Below are 20,014 nucleotides of genomic sequence, written 5' to 3'. Positions count from 1 at the left end.
TCCCATCCCGGCTCCAGTTCTTACCAGCTACGTGATTGCTTTGGTCATTTGCCAAATGGCAACCCACTCTAGTATTCTTGCCTGGAGAATTCCATGGACAGAAGAGCCTGGTGGGCTACAATCCACGGGGTCACAAAGAGTAGGACATGACTGACCAACTAACACTTTCCAGATCCCTTCCCCATCCTGCCCCTGCTCCGTCCCCAGGCTCCCTTCCCAACTACAATCTACCAAGGCTCTGGGAGAGGGAGAGAGGCTGAGGATGGGAGGCAGAGCCCCCTCTCCATGGTCCCAGCTCCTTGAATTCCGCCTGTTTTCTCTGCCCCTCCAGCCCCAGGACTGGCAGGTGGCTTCCTGAGGCTGGCTGGCTGGTTTCTCAGCTCACCTGTGTAATTAATTTCTTATATAAAATCCTTCTGCTTGAAATACTTGTGCTTTCTAGTTCTTAAACCAAGCTCTGGACTGCTTCTTAGCCTCTCCAAAGAATTTTGTCAACAACAACAAACCTACCTTAACAGGGTGGTCTAAAGAACTAAAGACAATGAGCGTAAACACAGCACAAGCGAATGTCCCAAATGCTTTTCCCTTTCCTCACATGAGGGACCCAAACACGAGGTGCACACTGAGGAGCAAATCAGAGTTACAGAAGAGACCAAAGAGCCGCATCCCTCCCGGGTTCATTACAAGGAATCTTAAACCTCTCCGCCTTTACTTCCAGAACCCTTTTCCAAGCGAAAGGTAACCTGGGATCTCCACTGCCCCAAGGATCCTCCCAAACATACAGCCTGGTAAAGAAGTTTCTAGCACATGGTGAAACCTGATCCCACAGTTTGGTTCTTACTCTCGGCCTGGTCTCAGCTTGGGAACCCAAGGAGGAAAAACATAGTTGCTGGGGGTAGGAGAGGAGCCAGGCGAACACTAAACACTGCCCCGGCTCTTGTCCTCCGCAGTTGGTTTCTCAATGGACGTTTCAATCACGTCTCATTGAGAAGCCCCAAGAATAAAATGATGTCTTCAAAACCTGACAGTTTTTCCTAGTGCAAGAAAAAAAATGACAGTTTTGATTTATGGTGGTTTTCATTGCCAGGATTGTAATGAATAAAATAATTTTGGAGGGGCTAGGTCAAAAAAATTCAGGGTCCTTCAATACTCTCAAGCCATAGTAGCAAGTCTCCCTTGCTCTAGGACTGTAAAACCAAGCAGCAAATCGCACATGTTCTTAAGCTGACCCTCCGACACTGGGACACACCTCTGTTCCTATTCTGTTCCCAGAAGGCCACAGAACCGGATCAATCCTTGCTCCCTGCTGTCTAATCCCTCAGAATTCCCTGGGGATAGGCTGGGCTCTGCCTGCACGGGTGAAGCGGAGCAGACAAAAGGCCGTCAAATCTGAAGTGAAGCAAATGTCTATACTGTTTCTCAGCAGGCCACCTCCATACACAGTTATCAGTGCCCGTGCCTCCCACACAAACACGAGGGGTGAAGTGGCATTACCCACCCTGAACATCGGCTCCATCCTGCAAAGGAGGGAAAGGGCATTTAACAGGAAGGATCACTCACTGCAATACAAGTCTGCACTGCATATAGCCTAAGTGTTAACACCAAAATTCTTCTGTTTTAAGGTATCAATACTTTAAACACATATGTATGTCATTCAGCACAAAATAAATGAAAGAGTGTACTGCTTTTTAAATCTTAAAGCAATAATAGGAGGGACATATTAAAAGAATTTCAAACTACTGATGACTAGAGTTAGAAAAGCAGACAGCTCTCAAAGGGAGACTGAACGTACCCCTCCAGTGGGTGATGGCCCGGGAAAGACTGGATATGGGCCGCACAAAAGAGAAGCCCAAAGACCGAAAGAAATGGGTGCCGGCTTGGAGCACCCACTCCCTGCTGGGCCTGTTCCCACGCTGTCACAAGGCAGGGCTGAGACACACCCTCGAGTGTGATGCACAACACACACACACACACAACCTCACAAACAATTCAGAAGTTAGCCCTAGTTTCCAAATGTGTAAACCAGAAACCATCCAGGTAAGTACAAATGGTAGCCACTGTGGTCAGAATATAAAGTTGACTTTACGAAGCATATACAGAGAATCAAGAAGCTGAGTTGCTAAAAGTGGCCTTGTAGATTGAAGTTCTTGTTTTTGAATATTTATTTGGCCACACTGGGTCTTAGTTCTGAAACAGAGAAATCTTACAGCTGTAGCACGCAGAGTCTAGTTGCGGCAGGTGAGATCTAGCTCCCGGACCAGGGACTAGCCCCAGGCCCCCTGCACTGGGAGCTTGGAGCCTTTGCCTCTGGACTGCCAGGGGAGTCCCAGACTGAAGTTTTTGTCTTTTACTGGAGGAAGATAAGGAGGCCCAGGAATGCAGAGCTGGGAGCTTCGTGGGCGGAGGCAGTATTACACCCCAGCTTCCAGGCTCTCCATCCTCCCCCGTGCCTCGCACTGGTCCTCACTGCCTTCTCTACATGATTCCCAAATAATCTACACTGCAGGTTATCAGTCACCACACTCCTGACCAAACAGAGGAATTCTACTAAAATTATCACCCAAATCTCCATGAGGGATTACAGAGTGCAAGTTATATTTACTGAATTTCAAACATTCACCAGGTGCCTTAAACACAGTTCTCAGATGTAGGTTATTAATCTTAAGGCTGTGAAGGTCAGTGATCAAACATAAAAACACTTCCTTTCATGAATTAAGCAACATCCTAACCAGATTTTCTAAATCCCTATAGACATACCTTTCACAGGTACCAAGAACCGTGCCAACTCCTCCAGAACACTGGTTCTCAATCTACTTGCATGATGGAATTCCTTCAGAGGTTTGAAAAAGATACTAATGCCCCACCCACAGAGATTTTAATTTAACAAGACATATGGCCTGGGCATCAGCATTTTAAATACGGGTGGTGACGCTAACATATAGCACATTTTAAGAACCATATATTTTTGCTATCAGGAGCAAAAATATATATAAAGTAGAAACAACCCAAATGGCCATGAACTGAAGAGGGAACAAATAACATGTAGTGTATCCATATAATGGAATAGTATTCAGCAATAAAATGTACAAAGTCCTGATATACGATACAATACAGTCAAACTGTGTAAACATGTTAAGTTAAAGAAGCCAGTCACACAGAACCGGCCAGGCTATGATTTCATTTCTATGAAATATCCAGGAGACAAATCCATAGAGATAAGAGTATAATGAGTGGTTACTAGGAACTAAGAGAGCTGAAGGGAAATGGGGGGTGAGTGCTAATGGGTCTGTTTCTTCCCGGGGTGATGAAAATGTTCTAAAATTGATGTGGTGATGGCTGTACTAGTCTGAATACACTCAGTCACCGAACTGTCCACTTTAAATGGGTGGACTGTATGGGGCTTACATCTCTTAAATCTATTTAAAGAAGAGACAAATATAAATTCTATGCCCAGCTCTCAAGGAACTTACAATCAAATTGTAGAGGGAAAGAACAGCTGCATATATAAGACAGGTATCGGAGATTTTAAAAAGTGATTGAGGAGAACTGCCTAATGCAGAAAATAAACTCTTAAGTTTGGAAGAAGGCTTCAAAGCCAAAATCATCTGACAGTTTTCTTTTATTACCCAATCATTCTTCTCTGATTTGAAGAAAAGCAACGGAGAGGCTGGATCTCACCAGTACGCTGTCGATGTCACAGGGCTGGGAGTCTCAATCATCGAAGTTTGTGAGAAAAAGCATGACTAACTTAGCACTGCCAGGGCATTTTTTTTAATCCTTCAGGATACAGGCTGTTGGGAATTCCCCGGTGGCCCGAGTGGTTAGGATTCAGGGCTTTCGCTGCTGGCCTGGGTTCACTCTCTGGGTCAGGGAAGATCCCCACAAGCCATCCAGAGATCCAAAAACACCTGAACAACAATAACAACAGCAAAAGCAAGATACAGGCTGCTGCTGAATGATAGTGACTTTCAATTACCAACAAGGTCTTTGAAGGATGGATTTGGTGCTCTAAGTATCTCTTATGTCCTGGCTTCGTCTTCACTTCTACCACAGTTTGGGCCAAATAAACTTACATGCTCACGCACAGAGAAAGATTTTATGAGGCTTTGAAGGTGTTGCAGGACATATGCCAGGAAGCTCAGCTTGGTGATCTGTGACGACCCAGGGGTGAGATGGGAGGGAGGTCCCGGAGGGAGGGCACATATGTCTACTTATAGCTGATTCGCACTGTGGTACAGCAGAAACTAGCACAATACTGTAAAGCAATTACACTCCAATTTTTAAAAATGTGCTTCCAATCCTCAATGTTCCTAAAATTCTTCATAATAATAGTTAAAAAGTGTTTACTGTGGCAGGGGCTGACCCAGAGAAAACTCCAACTTCAGGCAAGATAAGATTTTGTTTAGCCATCTTGCTTTGTCTTGGCGGGGAAAGTTAGTATAAGAACACTTGTATTTTGCTAATACTTTTTGGGAATGTTATACACTTGAACGTATTTTTTGCTCTCATTTCCAGAAAACATACCATTATCAATGAAAGAAGCCTTGGTCTGTATCTTAGAGCCCCTTTAATAAATGTCTGTTAGAGCATATTGAAAAGCAGCTGGTAACTACATTTTAAAACTCATAGAAATCGTTATTATCAGAATATAAACTCTGTTCTCCATTCTACAGTACACTTAAACATGCAGCCACTGGTGAAGGAAGCCGGCTGAATATTGCCTTTAGTACATTCATCCTTCTATACCCTGCTGGGTGGGCTTCCCTGGTGGCTCAGTGGTAAAGAATGTGCCTGCCAATGCAGGAGACAGGGGTTCGATCCCTCAATCAAGAAGATCCCCTGGAGAAGGAAACGGCAGCCCAGTTCAGTATTCTTGCCTGGGAAATGCCATGGAGAGAGGACCCTGCCGGGCTACAGTTCATGCGGTCGCAAAGTCAGACACAACTTAGCAACTAAAGAACGAACAACCCTGCTGTGCAACAACAGATTCCAGCAAACTTTCAGAAGTGGCTGGGCCAGGCTTTTAAATATGCTGGGAGTTGTCAGATTAATTTTTAGGCAAATTATCCACTGAATCTGGAAAAGCCTGAAGCATCCTTAACTCAGACAAACAAGACAATAATAATTCTGAGAACAACCTGTTTAAAGATAAAGTGAAGTCGCTCAGTCGTGTCCAACTCTTTGCAACCCAGTGGACTGTAGCCCACCAGGCTCCTTTGTCCATGGGATTCTCCAGACAAGAATACTGGAGTGGGTTGCCATTTCTTTCTCCAGTTTAAAGATAAGGACTAAGAAATAAAGTATTAAACTTTGAAATGTACTAGTCACAAAACCCCAAGAAGGCTTCAATTAGACAGATTTGAGCCCTTATGCCTGCTTCAGTTCAGAAATGCCGAAACAGGAGATGAGTGTTTAATTTGAACCAACAGGTTTCCACTAGTTGTTTTCAAGTCAAATTCTCCCCATTCTCTCCACTTTCCTTCAACGAGGTTTAACCCTGTCTGTCCCACTCTTCAGCATATTCACTACCAAACATCTTCACTACGAAACTTATTTTTGACCACTATTTCCAGATAAAAAGAACCAATGGGACAGGAGTATGTACCAACTAACAAGGCAAATAAAATTAAAGTCACCAGGAGCTAAGAGATTTGAAAAACAGTCCCTGAAAAATGTAAGGCAGAATCTCAGATACTGCTGAAATATCAGAAATTTTAAAAACTATTATTAAGAAATGGTCTTGCCTCTCTAAATCAAACCCCGCTAGGCCTCTTAGTCTTTCTTAAAAGTTTCAGGTTGTATTTACTTTCACTGTATTCAAGGTCGACCTCACCCCTCACAAGCACACTTATTAAATTTCTTGGTAACTGGAAAAGGTGCAAAGATTAATCTTTTAAATTCCTACCTGTCCTTCTTGTAGTTTTTCTCGATTTGTCCATTTTTACAAGCGTAAGAGTTTCCTTCTGTTTAAAGTTAACTAGTCTTGGTCTACTTCGGAAGTGGGGTCCTTCTACCAGGGTTTGAATCCCACCTCTGCCACTCAATAGTTGAGTCACTTTAACCAGGACCCAGGACCCTGGCTGCTTTATGCCTCTTTCCTCACCTAGAAACTGGAGACAGTATTTTCTACACAGTGACTGTGAAATTATACATGTGAAGCAATTATCGTACTGCCTGGCACACAAGTAAGTGTCCAATAACTCATCTGCGATTATCTGAGTGCCAAACTCCTGAATCCAAGAATATGCACTGACGAGTGAACCCCAGATGAAGGAAAAATCAAAGAAGAAATATTTACGCAAACCCCCCTTTAAATGTGTTCCGCCAGTAGAGAGGAAATTCCCAGGGGAGAAAAAAAAGTGCTTCTAGCCCACAGAGGTTTCTTTTTCTCATGTAGCTCGGTAAGTAAAATTCGTGTATTTAGCTTTCAATTCTTCCTGATTATCCTAAAGAAAGTCAGATTTTGGGGTTTCCCCTCCCAGCACTGTTTATAAAAACCCAAGTTGACAAGAAAGAGTCCAAAATGGCCCATGCTACTTTTAATGCAGACTGATGTGAGTTACGTTTTTATCCTACTACAATCTTTCACAATCTCTCAAGAGGTTTTTTTCCAAATATCTAAAAAGTCAAGTTGTTCTTTGCTCAACCTTCTGGAGATGAGAGGGATGCCTTATTTTTCTTTGGAAGTTACCTACCTAGTCCAAGATCAACTTCATTCCTCATATGCAAAAATACTTTCTCCAAGACAGCTTTGAAAAGGGTGGATGATTCCTTCCAGAAGCTAATGGAAATTCAGAATGTAAAACTCTACTGCTCTTCATCAACACCTCCTTTGCACAAAGGGGGAAGAACTTTTACCCCCGTACCACCTCCTGCCTGGTGTTTCTTTGACAAGAGGTTAGAATCCACTTATGACTCTGTCCAAATCTTCCTGGACTACAAAGATTTAATATGAATCTTAAGTTACAGGCATGACATTAACTCTAAATTTTATTCCATTTTCTTTTATACTCTTCGCATATGCAAACTGAGGTCTGATTACAAAGGGTGGAAAGGGAGTTACCTTAACAAACATAATTGGAAAGTTCACATTTAAAAGAAAAAGCAGTAAAGATGTTTACCCACTTTTGTATATGGAATGGTAAATTATATAGTTAAGAAAGAAATAAAAACTTCAGTAATATACCCCTCTAGGCTACATTCCTGAATCTGGGAAAACTAGAGTCCATTAGCATCATATATCCTTTGGTCATATAGATTATTAAAGAAATGGCTATAGGGACTGAACAGCAGCTAAATCGGAAAGCACAATTTATTTCTTCATATCGTGGGGAGGAAGGAACACAGTCTTAATCACTACTGGGGGAAAGTTCAAGACAACAGCTTCAAAGGGAAAAAAAAGGCACAATCACTACATTGTCAATATATCAAAACCTTACTTCAGGATTAGTCTAAAGCTTGATGTTTATGAGCTTAAATATATTTACCGTTCCTATTAGGTTACACATTTCCTTGAACTAAATATTTTTCCAAAAAACGCATTCACACGCACAAATTGGAAATAAAACTATCTACTCCTTTAAAAAGTCCCTACAAAATATACACAGAAACTTGTTCCCACATTTGCGACATTTACAGAACTTGTTAGCGAAGTTTTATGAGACACAGCTGTCCCACCCTCTGCCCTCTCAAAAGCAACATACTAGGAAAGCAATTGAGGCAAATTCTCAAACAGAAAAGGAAAACTACATAAAGCACCCAAAAGAGAAACAATGTATGAAAGCGCAACACTTAGTAACAGCCTAAAAACAACAGAAATGCTAATCTACACTCGAAATTCTTACCCTTGACAGCAGAGAACAGAATATCCTGCCTTACACATTTTGGAATTGCAATTCCGAAACGCTAAATCCAAAGACAAAGCCGCCCTAGGGAAAATAACAATTGCGCAACAGATCAACAGCTCCAACTTGTCCCTTGGCCCCGGCGCGGCAAGGTTTGCACGCTACAAAGCAGGAAAGGGCCCACTGAGGGCCGCCGTGACAGCCAACCGGCCACTGTCACGGCGCCGGGACGACGCTCGCGGCGTGCGCCACCGGGAGGCACAGCGCCGGGATCGAGAAGCCCCGGGCAGCTGGGGTGGGGTGGGGGGCGAAGGCCCGTCGGACTTCAGAGTCCACCGCCCCACCCGCCCTTGCCGGCGTATTGCTAGGGGCCGACTCAGAGTTCTAAGAGCCCGAACCCTTCCCTCGGGGCGAGGCGGCGCGCAGGGCAGGGTTCGATCGCCGTACGTCGGGGAAACCGAGTGCGCTGGGCGCTTGGTGACCTCCTCCTGCCCCCACCCTGGGAGCTGGGCATTTTCGCCAAGCGGCCTCAGGGCGATCGCAAGGCTGGAGTGATTGATCACTCTGCCTAAGAGAACCCTCAGCAGGGTAAGAGCGCCGCGGCTCGCGCCCGCGGAGGTCTTGAGCAGAGGAGCAGCGGCAGAGGAGGGGTTCCGGGTCCCAGCCCGGAGACCTCAGTTCCCCCGAGAGTGGCCCCGTGACTAGGCACATTTTTGCCGGCTCCGAGGCGGGGGAGCCGCGCAGCCCCGGAAGGGCCGGGCCGCGCCGGCTCAGACCGCCAGTGTCCGCCCTCTCCTACCCGGTTGCCTCCCGGCCGCTCAAACTCGGAGAGGGGGCCGGCCGCGGCTCCAGCATCTCGGCTCCGGCGACCGGGGACGCGGTTAGAGACGCCCTTCGCCCCCACGCGCGCTGGCGTAGCCCCCCAACCCCAACCCTACCGCCCTCGGGGGCTGCGGGCGCGTTGTCAGTCACACCATTCCGCGCGCCCCCATACCCCTCGCAGCCCTTGGGGTCGCCACTCCCCTCCCCCGGCCCCAGCTCAAGCGCGGCGGCTCTGGTGTGTGCGCGGCAGCTGCAGTCCGAGCTCCAGCCACAGACGGGGAAAGAGGCCGATGCGGCTGTCCCTCCCGGGCCGCGGCTCCCTCGCGCCCCTGCTCCCGTCCTGGCACCACCTGCTGGGACGGCAGTCCCGGCGGGGGCAGCTCCAAGTCCATCATGCTGAGCTGGGGACGGTGCTTTGAGGCTCCCCGACGGCGGCCCTGTTCCGGACACGGCGGTACTGGTGGCGGCGGCGGCTCCTGGGGGATCCTAGGAACTCGCTTCTCCCTGACTTGGCCGGAGTCGCCGATCGGGCTCTTGTCCCGCTCCGCCTCCCGCCCCGCGGGGGCGGGGCGTGAGCCCAAGGCCCTTCCTTCCCCAGCCAGCCGCCCGGGCCGACCTTCCGAAAATCCCCCACCCTCGCCGGGGCTGACGCAAGAAGCTGGCCGTCCTGGGGCGGGAAAGAGTTGCGGGCGGGGGTCTCAGGGGCGGCTGCGGGCAGGCAGAGTGCCGGAGGAAGGCCCCCCTAGCTCCCCGATCTCCGCTGTCAGTTTGCCCTTCTAGCGAATACGGCCATCGCTCCCCGCCCGTGGGATTGAGTTGTTTGCCGAAGGTCGCTGGGGTTCGGGTGCTTTGAAACAGTTTAAACAGTTGAAACAAACATGCTTGGAGACTCGGCAAAGGCGATGGTATCGGAGCTGCGCCTCCCTGCTTTGGATTTGCAGAACCTTGCCCGGCTTTCTCTCTCCCCACCGCCCGAGAGTGGCGCCAGCCCGGGGGGTGGGGGCCGGAAGCCGGGACCTGGGCCCAGCTCACGGCGAGCTGCCCTCTCGCTCCGGCTCAGCCAGTGAGACTGGCCCGGGGGAAGAGTGGACCGCGCGGGGAGCTCGTGCTCGGTCACCCTGATCGCCCTCCACTTACTCCCACGCCTTGCACTCTGGCCAGGCTTCAGTCCCCGAGGGCGACTGGAGAAGTCTCTTTGGATCGGAGAGTGGTCGAGCTTGCCCATCCGGAGCATTCTCTTCCCACCAGAGTGCACACGCCACACCATAGATGGCGATTTTTAACCCTGTTCGATATTACAAACGTGTCATAACCTCTAGAAGTTTTCACGTACTCAAGATACGATTTTAAAAACAAAAACGCAAAAAACAAGTTATAAAACTGTGTAGTATGGACCCGTTCTGTGAAAGCATGTACCTAGAAAAAAAAAAGTTCTTCAAAATATTACTAGTAATATTAATAGTTGCAGGACCTTGAATGATTTTTATCTCTTTGTTAAGTATGTTTTAAATCTACGATAAATGTGTATTATTCACTGCAACTTAAAAACAATTATTTAAAAAGTAGTCAGTGCCCAGAGCAAACTTCAAGTACTTGAAAACAGGAATATTGTGAAATCTTATGATTTAAAAAAGAATAGAGAAATGGTTTAGTTTTGTTTTCTCTTATGCAACAGCACTCTTTCTAGCTCTTTAACAAGCCTGATTTTCAGTTTATCACTTCTTCAAATTATGCAAAACCAGGTGGAGTAGACAGTGTCTGGCACTGGTTTTACTATTTCATTCAAAAACCTGACGCCAAAAAAAGAAAAAGAAAACCATAAAAGCCTGACTACAGCAGACCAACGCCCCCAAAGCTGCAAAGAACTTACTTTCTCTTGGTTGCGTAATTTGACCCTCCCAGGACTTACCTGTTGATTTATATGTTGGAATATTTCTTAAGGTAAGTGAAGCCTAAATTAATTGCTTGTAATTGAAGTAAGTTTCTTCAATTTGAATTAAACTTTCAGCTGTTAAGTGAGAAGGCCGCAAAATGATCTGCACACTAACAACAAGCTCAGGAGAAGTGATTTACAGTGAACCTGACATGGAATATGCAGAGACATTATGAAATGACATTTCTGTGTCAAAGAATGGCACCAGAGTATATTGCTAACAATTCAAGTTACTTATTAAAATTAGTACATGGAGAAGGTAGACAGAGAGCACAGGAAGCAGGCAATAACAAAGTCATATACGACATGATGGCTGCCCTCCAGCGGCTTATAAAATTTGGTATTTCCTTGTTGGGCAACAAATTTCCGTTGAGTTTAGACTGAATAAAATAAACTTTACTTTTGCAAAACTGCAATTACTGGGAGTATATTATTTCAGGCACCTGCAGAGTACATATTTTCAAAGGGAGGAGGACAATACAATAAGAGTCTGAACATGTTTAAGAAAAATTAAGGAAACAGCTAAAAAAAAGCTGTTTGGCATTAAATGGGGATTCAGCACAAGAGGAGGAAACCCCAGTCTCGGACCACCCACATCAAGGAGGTTCCTGGTCTTTGCAGAACTCTGATCCAAGATCATATCCATGTGAGAAACGAGGCCTTGCCCTCTAAACTTGAACGCAGTGCCATGAAGGCACAGATACTGTGCACTGAGAAGTTCCAGGATGCTGGGTTTTCTCTCCTGTCCTGTTGCCATGGGAGTTATTTTACTGACAGGCTCTCCTTGCTATTTTATTTTCCCACTCAATTGGCTTCACATGCTACTAACCTGTGTATGTTTCTGTTTATATCTGAGTTCTTTGCCATCCTTAGAAAGAGAACCCTCCGGGTACGCTTGAGATGCATGACCAAGTTGTAATACTTAGTTCCAGAACTGTCGTAAAAAACAAGCATCGTCAGGTAAACCTTCCAAGCATGCAAAGTTTGGAAAATAGTGATGCAATGACCCCTTTATTTCACCTTCTCCGTGATCTAATCTGCCAAATTTGCAAGACCCAAGAAAGTACCTACTGTTTTCAAAGTCCTCCATCACCGTGAGGCTTCTTCCCTCTGCTTATTCCTTTTCACTGTACTCCATGTTTCACCAAGAAAGTATCCAAACTCCCTTGGCATTATTGTTAAAATTCTAAATTTGTACAGCCTCCAGCGGGAGCAGATCCAGTAGCCAGTTTCCCCAGATGGCACTGAGTGAACTGCCCCTCCTGGCGTGTTTCTGTGCTTGTGTAGTCCCCCACATCGCATCAAGGCTGGCCCTGAGACTTGCTGTAACTTACACGAGGCCGGAAGTGACACTATGCCAAGTCTCCACTAAGCTTTAAAAGGGCCTGACAGCTTTTAATTTCACAGTCTTAGAAGTCAGCCATCATATAAGAAGTCTGACTATCTTTGTGGGAAGAGAGGCTGTGGGGAAAAGCCCTGGGGATGGGACTTCAAGTGGAAAGAGCAGCTATGTGAACCAAGGCACCAGACATGTGAGTGAAGAAGCCAGACCAGCTCTTCTAGCCGCCCAGTTGAACCCCAGGAGACCTCAGCCCCAGCTGCTACGTGACTGCAACCATATATGAGAGACTCCAAGCAAGACCAGCAGAAGACTGCCTGGGTGAGCCCAGTCAGCCCAAAGAATTGTGAGAGATTGTAATAAATTGTTTTTAGCCACTACATTTTGGGGTGGTCTGTTTCATAGCAATAGATAACCAAACAGCATATATTGAATATCAAAGACAAGTTTTCTCCTGGCTGCTTTCTGTTTGTTAACAATTATTGGCGTCACATATAGGGATGGTACTTTGCAGTTTAATAAGAGTCTCAAACCCTCAGGAGCAATTGACCACCCTGTAAATGAAGAAGGCATTTTCCCTACGTTATACCCTCTTCACTGCTACATGCAAAGTAAATCACCTCATCACAGTATGTATCAGTATCACACCATTAGACAGATGATGGTGAGATATTCTCTTTATGCAAATACACTTAAGGAACACAGATATTCCATCAGTTAAGTAGATTGAGGTATATATGCATACAGAGATTTTGGCCCTAACATGACCTCATTTATCCCAGTTATGTAACATCCTTGCTGGGTATCTGCTGAGGGAATTTGAACTTCAGTAGCATCATGCCCAGTGGATAAACTTAACTTCAATACAGTAGTGTTCAGAATAATAGGTGTATTAGTTTAGAAACACACCCATAACATTGGTTCCTTGGTGAGCACACCTCACTGTGCAAGCTACTGATACAAAGAGTTGTATATTACCAAAGCCGGTTTTAACTCTTGTAGTTTCCTGCTCATAATACAATGAGTGCCCTACAGGAACTGCAATGCAGTGTGTGAAGAGAAAAACCTGGAAGTTTAAAAGAGTGCTTTTGAATTATGTATGTTGATACCTACACAAAAATATATGCATAGGAAAAAAGACAAACATACACATTCTAAAATGTTATCCACAATTACTCTGATTAGGTTACAAATGCTTTTTATTTTTTCTCATTTTTACCTGCCTGCATTTTCCTAAAAAAACATATATTACTTTTATAGTAATAAGCAGAAAAAAAAGTGGTGTTGGGGTACAGAGGTAAAGGAGGAACCCTTGCTTTTCTCCCAAGACGCATTTCATTTTCAAATTGAATTTTAACCACAAGATTTACAAATATTTCCATTCTGTGTTTACTAGAGAGGAGCCTGGAGAATTTGACCACATTTTTAGGTGTAGATGTAGTAAGGGTCTCAAGATCTCTTGCTCTTTCAATCTGCTGCTATATTTTCAGAGTTTCGCTCTGCAGAATAGGAGCCCCCGGATAAAGATGCATGTTAAGAGTACATAGAGAAGTGCAGGATCAAGTGATGGCAAAGCTGTTCATACATAACGTTGCTGCACGGGGAAATTAGAGTACAGAAAAACACACCTAGAGCTGTGACTGCAAGACTGGTTACCAAGTATTAATAATGGACTCTGAATGTCAGGTACTTCTCACTTTCATCTTTGTACTTTTCTGGATTGTTCAAAGATTTACAGTATGTGTTTTCAGAATTTGGGGGAGATCCACTAACCTGTTTGGACAAATAAAAGGCAAAATGCAATAATGTAAGAGCAGAGTATCCTCATGGACAGGCCTTGCAAAGTCTTTAACACTCAGAGGCTGGAATGTGAAAAAGGGAAGTAAGATTTGCCAACATACTTCTTTCTGGTGCAGACTCTCATTTTGACCTTTGAGTAATATTGGAATTAAAAGAACCCTTAGAGATACTCTGTCTCAAAGATGGCAAGTATGTTTTACTTTGGTTGCTAACTCTAACTGATGAGTAGTGACTGCCTAAGATGTTTTGCTGAGAGGAATTCAGAAGCAGCTTCCTAATTTGGGTAGAAAAATTTCAGTGATTGACTAACAATGTCTGCCACGGGCACAGACAGATAGGTATATCAATATATGTCATGTGTTTTCCCTCCATGATCTAGTCCAGGTCTCTACTTTTACATTTGAAGAAATTGAAGGGATGAAGTGGTTACCAGTGAGCACAGAACTAGCTTTTGGCAGAGCCAGGAGTAGAAGAGCATTTATGTTCTTCCAGCAAGACGAACTGATTTGGACTTCTGAAGGCATATCTAGCACTGGACCAAAACTAAAGCCTCAGAGGCAAATGTTATTTACACGTCAGCACCTTATTTTTGGAAGAGGTTAATAACCTAGTTTATTAATAATTATTATCCCACATATTTTATAAACATTCCCTATAAATCATGACTATGTGATTAGTCCCCATATTATAAATGAAAAGACCGCAAAACAATGAACTGAATTGCTCAAGGCCCAAGAAAATCATTTTATTTCAAACCGGCTGGACCTAAAGTCCAGAACTCCGGCCACTCTAGGTCAGATCTCTGCAGAGTCCCTTGGCTGGGCTGTATTTACTGAGAGTACCCACAGCAGAGGTCCCTGAAGATTACATTTTTCCACATTTCGTTTAATTAATTCCCCATAGGCTGAATGATAAAGTATTTTTCACTAGAGAGAAAGCTTGCAAACAAATATGATAACAGGATTTCCACATGTAAGAACCTCCAAGTGAAGTGTAAGAAGAAACTACATGAGCTATTTAGAACTTCATCCTCTCTGTGTAATGACACAGTTTTAATTTTTCTCTTTTAATGAAGAGGTCTAAGAACAAGGTGTACAATGTACTGACAAGACTGCAAGCTATTGTAACCCTTCCACTTTGTCCAACAAATTCAATTTATCTGGTTGTATGCTTCTTAAAAAGCCTAACATGCAGGTAACTTTAATGTCAGTTTAGAGCTCTCTCTCCTCAAAAGATTCAGCTACTAGTTCATTACATTTTCTTTCTTCTGATGAAAAATAAATTATTTCAGTATTTGGAGTTTATAAACTTTCAAAAGCCTGTGATGGCAAATGTACGAATTCACTTGCCTTTTTGAGTTTACACTATGGGCCATGCACTTTATATGGATTGTTTCATTTAATCCTTTCAGAAAACCAACGACATAGGTGTATTATTGTGCTCATGCTCAGTCCTGTCTGACTCTTCGATCCCATGGACTCTAGCCCACCAAGCTCCTTTGTCCACAGGCTTTTACAAGCAAGAATACTGGGAGTAGGTTGTCATTTCCTCCTCCAGGGGATCTTCTGCACCCAGGGATCCAACCTGTGTCTCCTGCTTTAGCAGGTGGATTCTTTACCACTGAGCCCCCTGAGAAGCCCATAGGTATATTACTACCCTCTTTAGAAATGAGGAAAATGAGGCTTAGAGAGGCTAGCTAATTTTATTTATGGTCAAACAGTTAGCAAGTAGCTGAGCAGGTCACTCTGGCTCTAAAGATTTTAAGCATGCAGATTTGCTGTCTGATGGATGTTTAAAAGAATGGCAAGGGTTAATTAGGGAACTCAGGAAAAAATGTTTTCTGAGATGTTTTGCCAAATATCCAGATAATTCACTCATTTAAAAAATAACAGTTGATGAAGGGTACCATGCTGTGGGTTAGAGGGAAGACCAAGATGAGTTAAGCTTGGATTCTACGCTCAACGTCCTTATAATCCAGTAATAAAACTTTCAATTGACCATAGCCAGTAAGTGGTGAATGCCACAAAAGGGTAGTCTATCCCACTTAATGGCAGAGGGTCACGGTTGATTCTTCCTTTTTAAGAAAAATTAGGACTTAGGCGCCTCCACTGCCGCCCAACAGTGACCGCCGCCACCCCTGCCCTGCTGCTGTCCCTGCCCGCCACTGCTGCAGCCTCGGGACCAGCTCTATGATTAGGCCACAGTGTTCAATGAGCAGATACACTCCTCAGTTCTGTGGTGTTCTCGGTCACACATGTAAGTTTCTGAAGGGCAGAGGAGATTACTGCAAGCACAGCATGACCTCTGTGCAGACAGGTGAACTGCAGAAATTCATTACTGCTCCACCACGAAGCCCTCAGAAGACTGGTTAACCTGGACACAGAAGTGTTGAGTTGAAATCCACAGAGCATTTTTTACAAGAGTTTTGACCTGGATGGGGTAGACCTCAGTACTCTTCCTTTCTGTTGCCTCACGATTACTGGATTGAAGAACTGCTGCTTCTTGTTAAGAGGTTCATTCATTCATTACTCCCAATTTCATACTCAAAGGCACTGAGAATTTCAAGTGGAGTATATTGAAGGTGACTCAGTTTCTTTGCATCATTTCTGTATTCAATTTTTTAAATTGTTTCATATCCCTATTGAGTTAACTAAATTAACATGGCTCGAATGAACCCCCAGCTCCTGTAGAAGTTACATACACATGAGACTTCTTATTACACACAACCCAACTGATGCGACCTTAACAAATTTATAGAGGAACTTAAGAAGTTCCACAGTAGTAAGAGTATGTGAAGCAACTTACGACACTACTCCTTGTGGAGAAAGAAGGCATCCGTGTTCTCAATTGGCCTTTTGATGATGGCGCACCACCATCTAACCAGATTGTTGATGACTGGTTACGTCTTGTGAAAATTAAGTTTCGTGAAGACCGTGGTTGTTGTATTGCTGTTCATTGTGTTGCAGGCCTTGGCAGAGCTCCAGTGCTTGTCACCCTAGCACTAATTGAAGGTGGAATGAAATATGAAGATGCAGTACAGTTCATAAACCTAAAGTGGCGAGGAGCTTTTAACAGCAAGCAACTTTTGAAGTATCGCCCTAAAATGCGGCTGCGCTTCAAAAACTCCATTGGGCATAGAAACAACTGTTGCTTGCGATAAAACCAGGGTGTGTGATGCCATTGCTTAGAAGTGGAACCTGAGACAGGATGGAATTTGTTGTACACAGTAGATAGACCGTTGGCTTGGTGAAGAAGTCTAATGAAGCTTCCATAGGAGTGTTGAAGAGCAGTTTTACCAGGCCACAAGCCTGGCAGAACTGCAGACTCTGTTCAGGTTATGATCAACCTATTTGGATACTAGTACAGAATTCATGCTGTTCAGCATTTAAAATGTGCTTATAATTTGTACCAGTTGACCTTTCCTGAAATCATGCAGTATTGAGTCATATCTTTAAATCTGTTTCCATGCCAGAATCTTATCAATATGTAAGAAATTTAGAAAGACTAGGTGCCAAAATACCCAGCACAATACTTATATATTTTTAGTATCATATAGAACAATCCCAGGAACTATGAACACTCTGGACCTTACGTGGTTTATTCCTTGCATCATTTCAAACACAGAAAGTAGGGCCTATGAGGTTTGCTCACAATATATTTACATCTCCCACACTCATACCAGTATACATCAGATTTGCTCCCTTTTTAATTAACCAAGTCTTACAGCGATTATTTAATATCTTTCTATAAATCTCATTTTGTGTTGTAGAAGGCCTCCATTTTGAAAATCTACATTGTGCAGAAACACATGTCTTTAATGTCTCCAGACAAAAGCCTTACAGTTCATTTTAATGTTTGCACTTTGGGGTGCAGCTTACAGGGAGATTGCCTTTGTCTTGTGCAGAACATGTAAAATATGCACTTTAATTTAGTAAGTATTTCTTAAAAGGTAGAAATACTTTGTTATTGTAACTAAAACAATTCTTAATCAAAATTTCTGAAATTCTTGTAATTTTTTCCACACTTACCTGAAGTTGTTTACCAACTTACTTTTGTTTGAAGTGTGATTCCCAGCCTCTCTTGCAAAAAAAAAAAAGTGGGTTTCTGCTAATGAATTAAGCAGACATTTAATATTTTATATACCTTTTGAGCTGTGTAACTTAATGTTTGGATACTTGACAATTTTATTTTATTTTGTAATTGATAAAACGTTGATGTGTATTAACGTTAGCTCAACCATTTATTTATACTGCCCAGGAACATGTGGTTATAGTACTGTGGAAAAATAATTTGTCCGTGTTCACCAGCTTGTAAAAATCTAGTGCAAGAGCTTAAACATTAAATAAATGATGAAATGCAACAACAACAACAAAAAATCAACACAATGATTTTTTTGTAAGACAGTTTTATTGAGGTGTAATCAACATGTAGTATGTAGCATAAATTTAAAGTATACAACTTGATAAGTTTTGATATATATATGTACATATATATATATATATGAAGCCATCAACACAATTAAAATAATGAGTGTAAGTATTATCCCCCCAAATTTGCTCATGTCTCCTTTAATTCCCACTTCTCTCTGTTCCCCCGTCCCATCTCTAGGCAACCAGTCATCTACTTTCTGCAACTATTAATTAGTTTGCATGTTCTAGAATATTATCAGTGGACTTGTCCAATGTGTACTCTTTTTAAATCTAGCTTACTTTGCTTTGCATAATTGAGGTTCATATATGTTGTTGCATGTATCCATAGCTAGTTCCTTTTTATTGTAGAGTAATATTCATTGTGAGGGTATACTTCTGTTTGTTTATCCACTCACATGTTGATAATATATTGGGTTGTTTGCATTTTTTAAGTTGTGAAACATGCATGTGTAAGTCTTTGTATAGATATACATTTCATTTCTTTTGGGTAGATACTTAGGAGTAGGATAGCTGGGTCATATGGTAGGAGCATGGAGAAGGCAATGGCATCCCACTCCAGTACTCTTGCCTGGAAAATCCCATGGGCGGAGGAGCCTGGTAGGCTGCAGTCCATGGGGTTGCAAAGAGTTGGACATGACTGAGCGACTTCACTCTCACTTTTCTCTTTCATGCATTGGAGAAGGAAATGGCAACCCACTCCAGTGTTCTTGCCTGGAGAGTTCCAGGGACGGGGGAGCCTGGTGGGCTGCTGTCTATGGGGTCGCGCGGAGTCGGACACGACTGAAGCAACTTAGCAGCAGCAGCAGCACGGTAGGAGCATGATTTACTTTTATAAGAACTGCTAGACCTTTTCCTAGGAAAAGTTTCAGTTCCTCCATATCCCTTCCAAGATTACTTGATATTATTCATATATATTATAATTAATATTTAATATATAGTATATTTATATATGCACACATGTATATGTGACGCATGTAATTATTAATAAATATGTGCATATGTATATACTTTTCATTGAATTCACATCTCCCAATGACTAAAGATGATGACCATCTTTTCATGGCACAGCAATTTTAATGTGTAATATAATATTTTTTATATGTTGACTGAAAGGAAGGGATGAATCCCTACAATATACTTCATTTTAGAAACTTTACTGTTAGGTAAATCAAAGAGCTATGGTACGGAAATATCTTGAATGTTGATTTACATGACATATAAAATCCAGAAAATATAAAATAGGCACCTTAGTGAAAATTTGAGTTATTGAGAAAAAAAACTACAGAATACTAAGATTTTACTTTCAGCTGGTACCTCTGAATTTCTTCCACTCACCATGCATTGATGGACCCACTTGTGGTTCCTGCACCATACTGAGAAGCAAGAAGTATTATCTCTCTCTTTTTTTTCCTCTCTTTTTGAAACCCTGATTGTTACCAGGTACAATTTTAATCAAATTGGCTAAAATCATCTATTAACTACTCTTCTGAAAAGGCACTGCAATTTTATTGTTTTTTTAAATGGGGCCCTAAACACCAAATAAATAGACGTTTTGTGAAAATACTGATTTATAAAATAGAGGAAGTTTTTTCTGCACACTATAGAATTCTCCATAAAGGAACATTACAGAGACATTTCTTGTTAAAGTGTGCCCATTCTAGTATCTTGGGGAAGTAATTACTGTACAGTCAGCAGCAAAAAATAGGTCCTTTCAATTTCAATTGTCCACTCCAGGAAGAAGGTCACATAATACCAACATTTAATCTCCTAATAGTCTATTCAATTTAATAAAAAAAATCATTGGGTGTACTGTTCAAGGTGCCCCACGTGAGACTTGACTGAGCAC

The 20,014-nt window shown here is 43.0% G+C and overlaps 1 protein-coding gene and 1 pseudogene across 4 annotated transcripts in view; one reads left to right on the top strand and one right to left on the bottom strand.

Moving 5' to 3' along the window:
* NFE2L2 (NFE2 like bZIP transcription factor 2) overlaps nt 1-11,009 on the bottom strand; it is a 34,254-nt gene extending 23,245 nt beyond the window's left edge. The window contains exon 1 of one of the 4 annotated variants that reach the window (XM_069577109.1): nt 9,017-11,009. In XM_069577109.1, the coding sequence (XP_069433210.1) occupies nt 9,017-9,061 (45 nt within the window). In that variant the 5' untranslated portion in view covers nt 9,062-11,009. Of the gene's footprint in view, nt 1-7,844 lie in introns of all 4 variants that reach the window. The other 3 variants (XM_069577112.1, XM_069577114.1, XM_069577110.1) reach the window with 3 other exon arrangements.
* Nucleotides 11,010-16,441: 5,432 nt separating this feature from the next.
* LOC138434662 (protein tyrosine phosphatase type IVA 1 pseudogene) lies at nt 16,442-16,898 on the top strand (annotated as a pseudogene).
* The last annotated feature ends 3,116 nt before the right edge of the window (nt 16,899-20,014 follow it).

This window comes from Ovis canadensis, chromosome 2 (genome assembly GCF_042477335.2).
Source record: "Ovis canadensis isolate MfBH-ARS-UI-01 breed Bighorn chromosome 2, ARS-UI_OviCan_v2, whole genome shotgun sequence".
NCBI classification, from domain to species: Eukaryota; Metazoa; Chordata; class Mammalia; order Artiodactyla; family Bovidae; genus Ovis; species Ovis canadensis.
The sequence above is the reverse complement of the archived record's forward strand: the minus strand, read 5'-3'. Positions and strand labels throughout refer to the sequence as shown.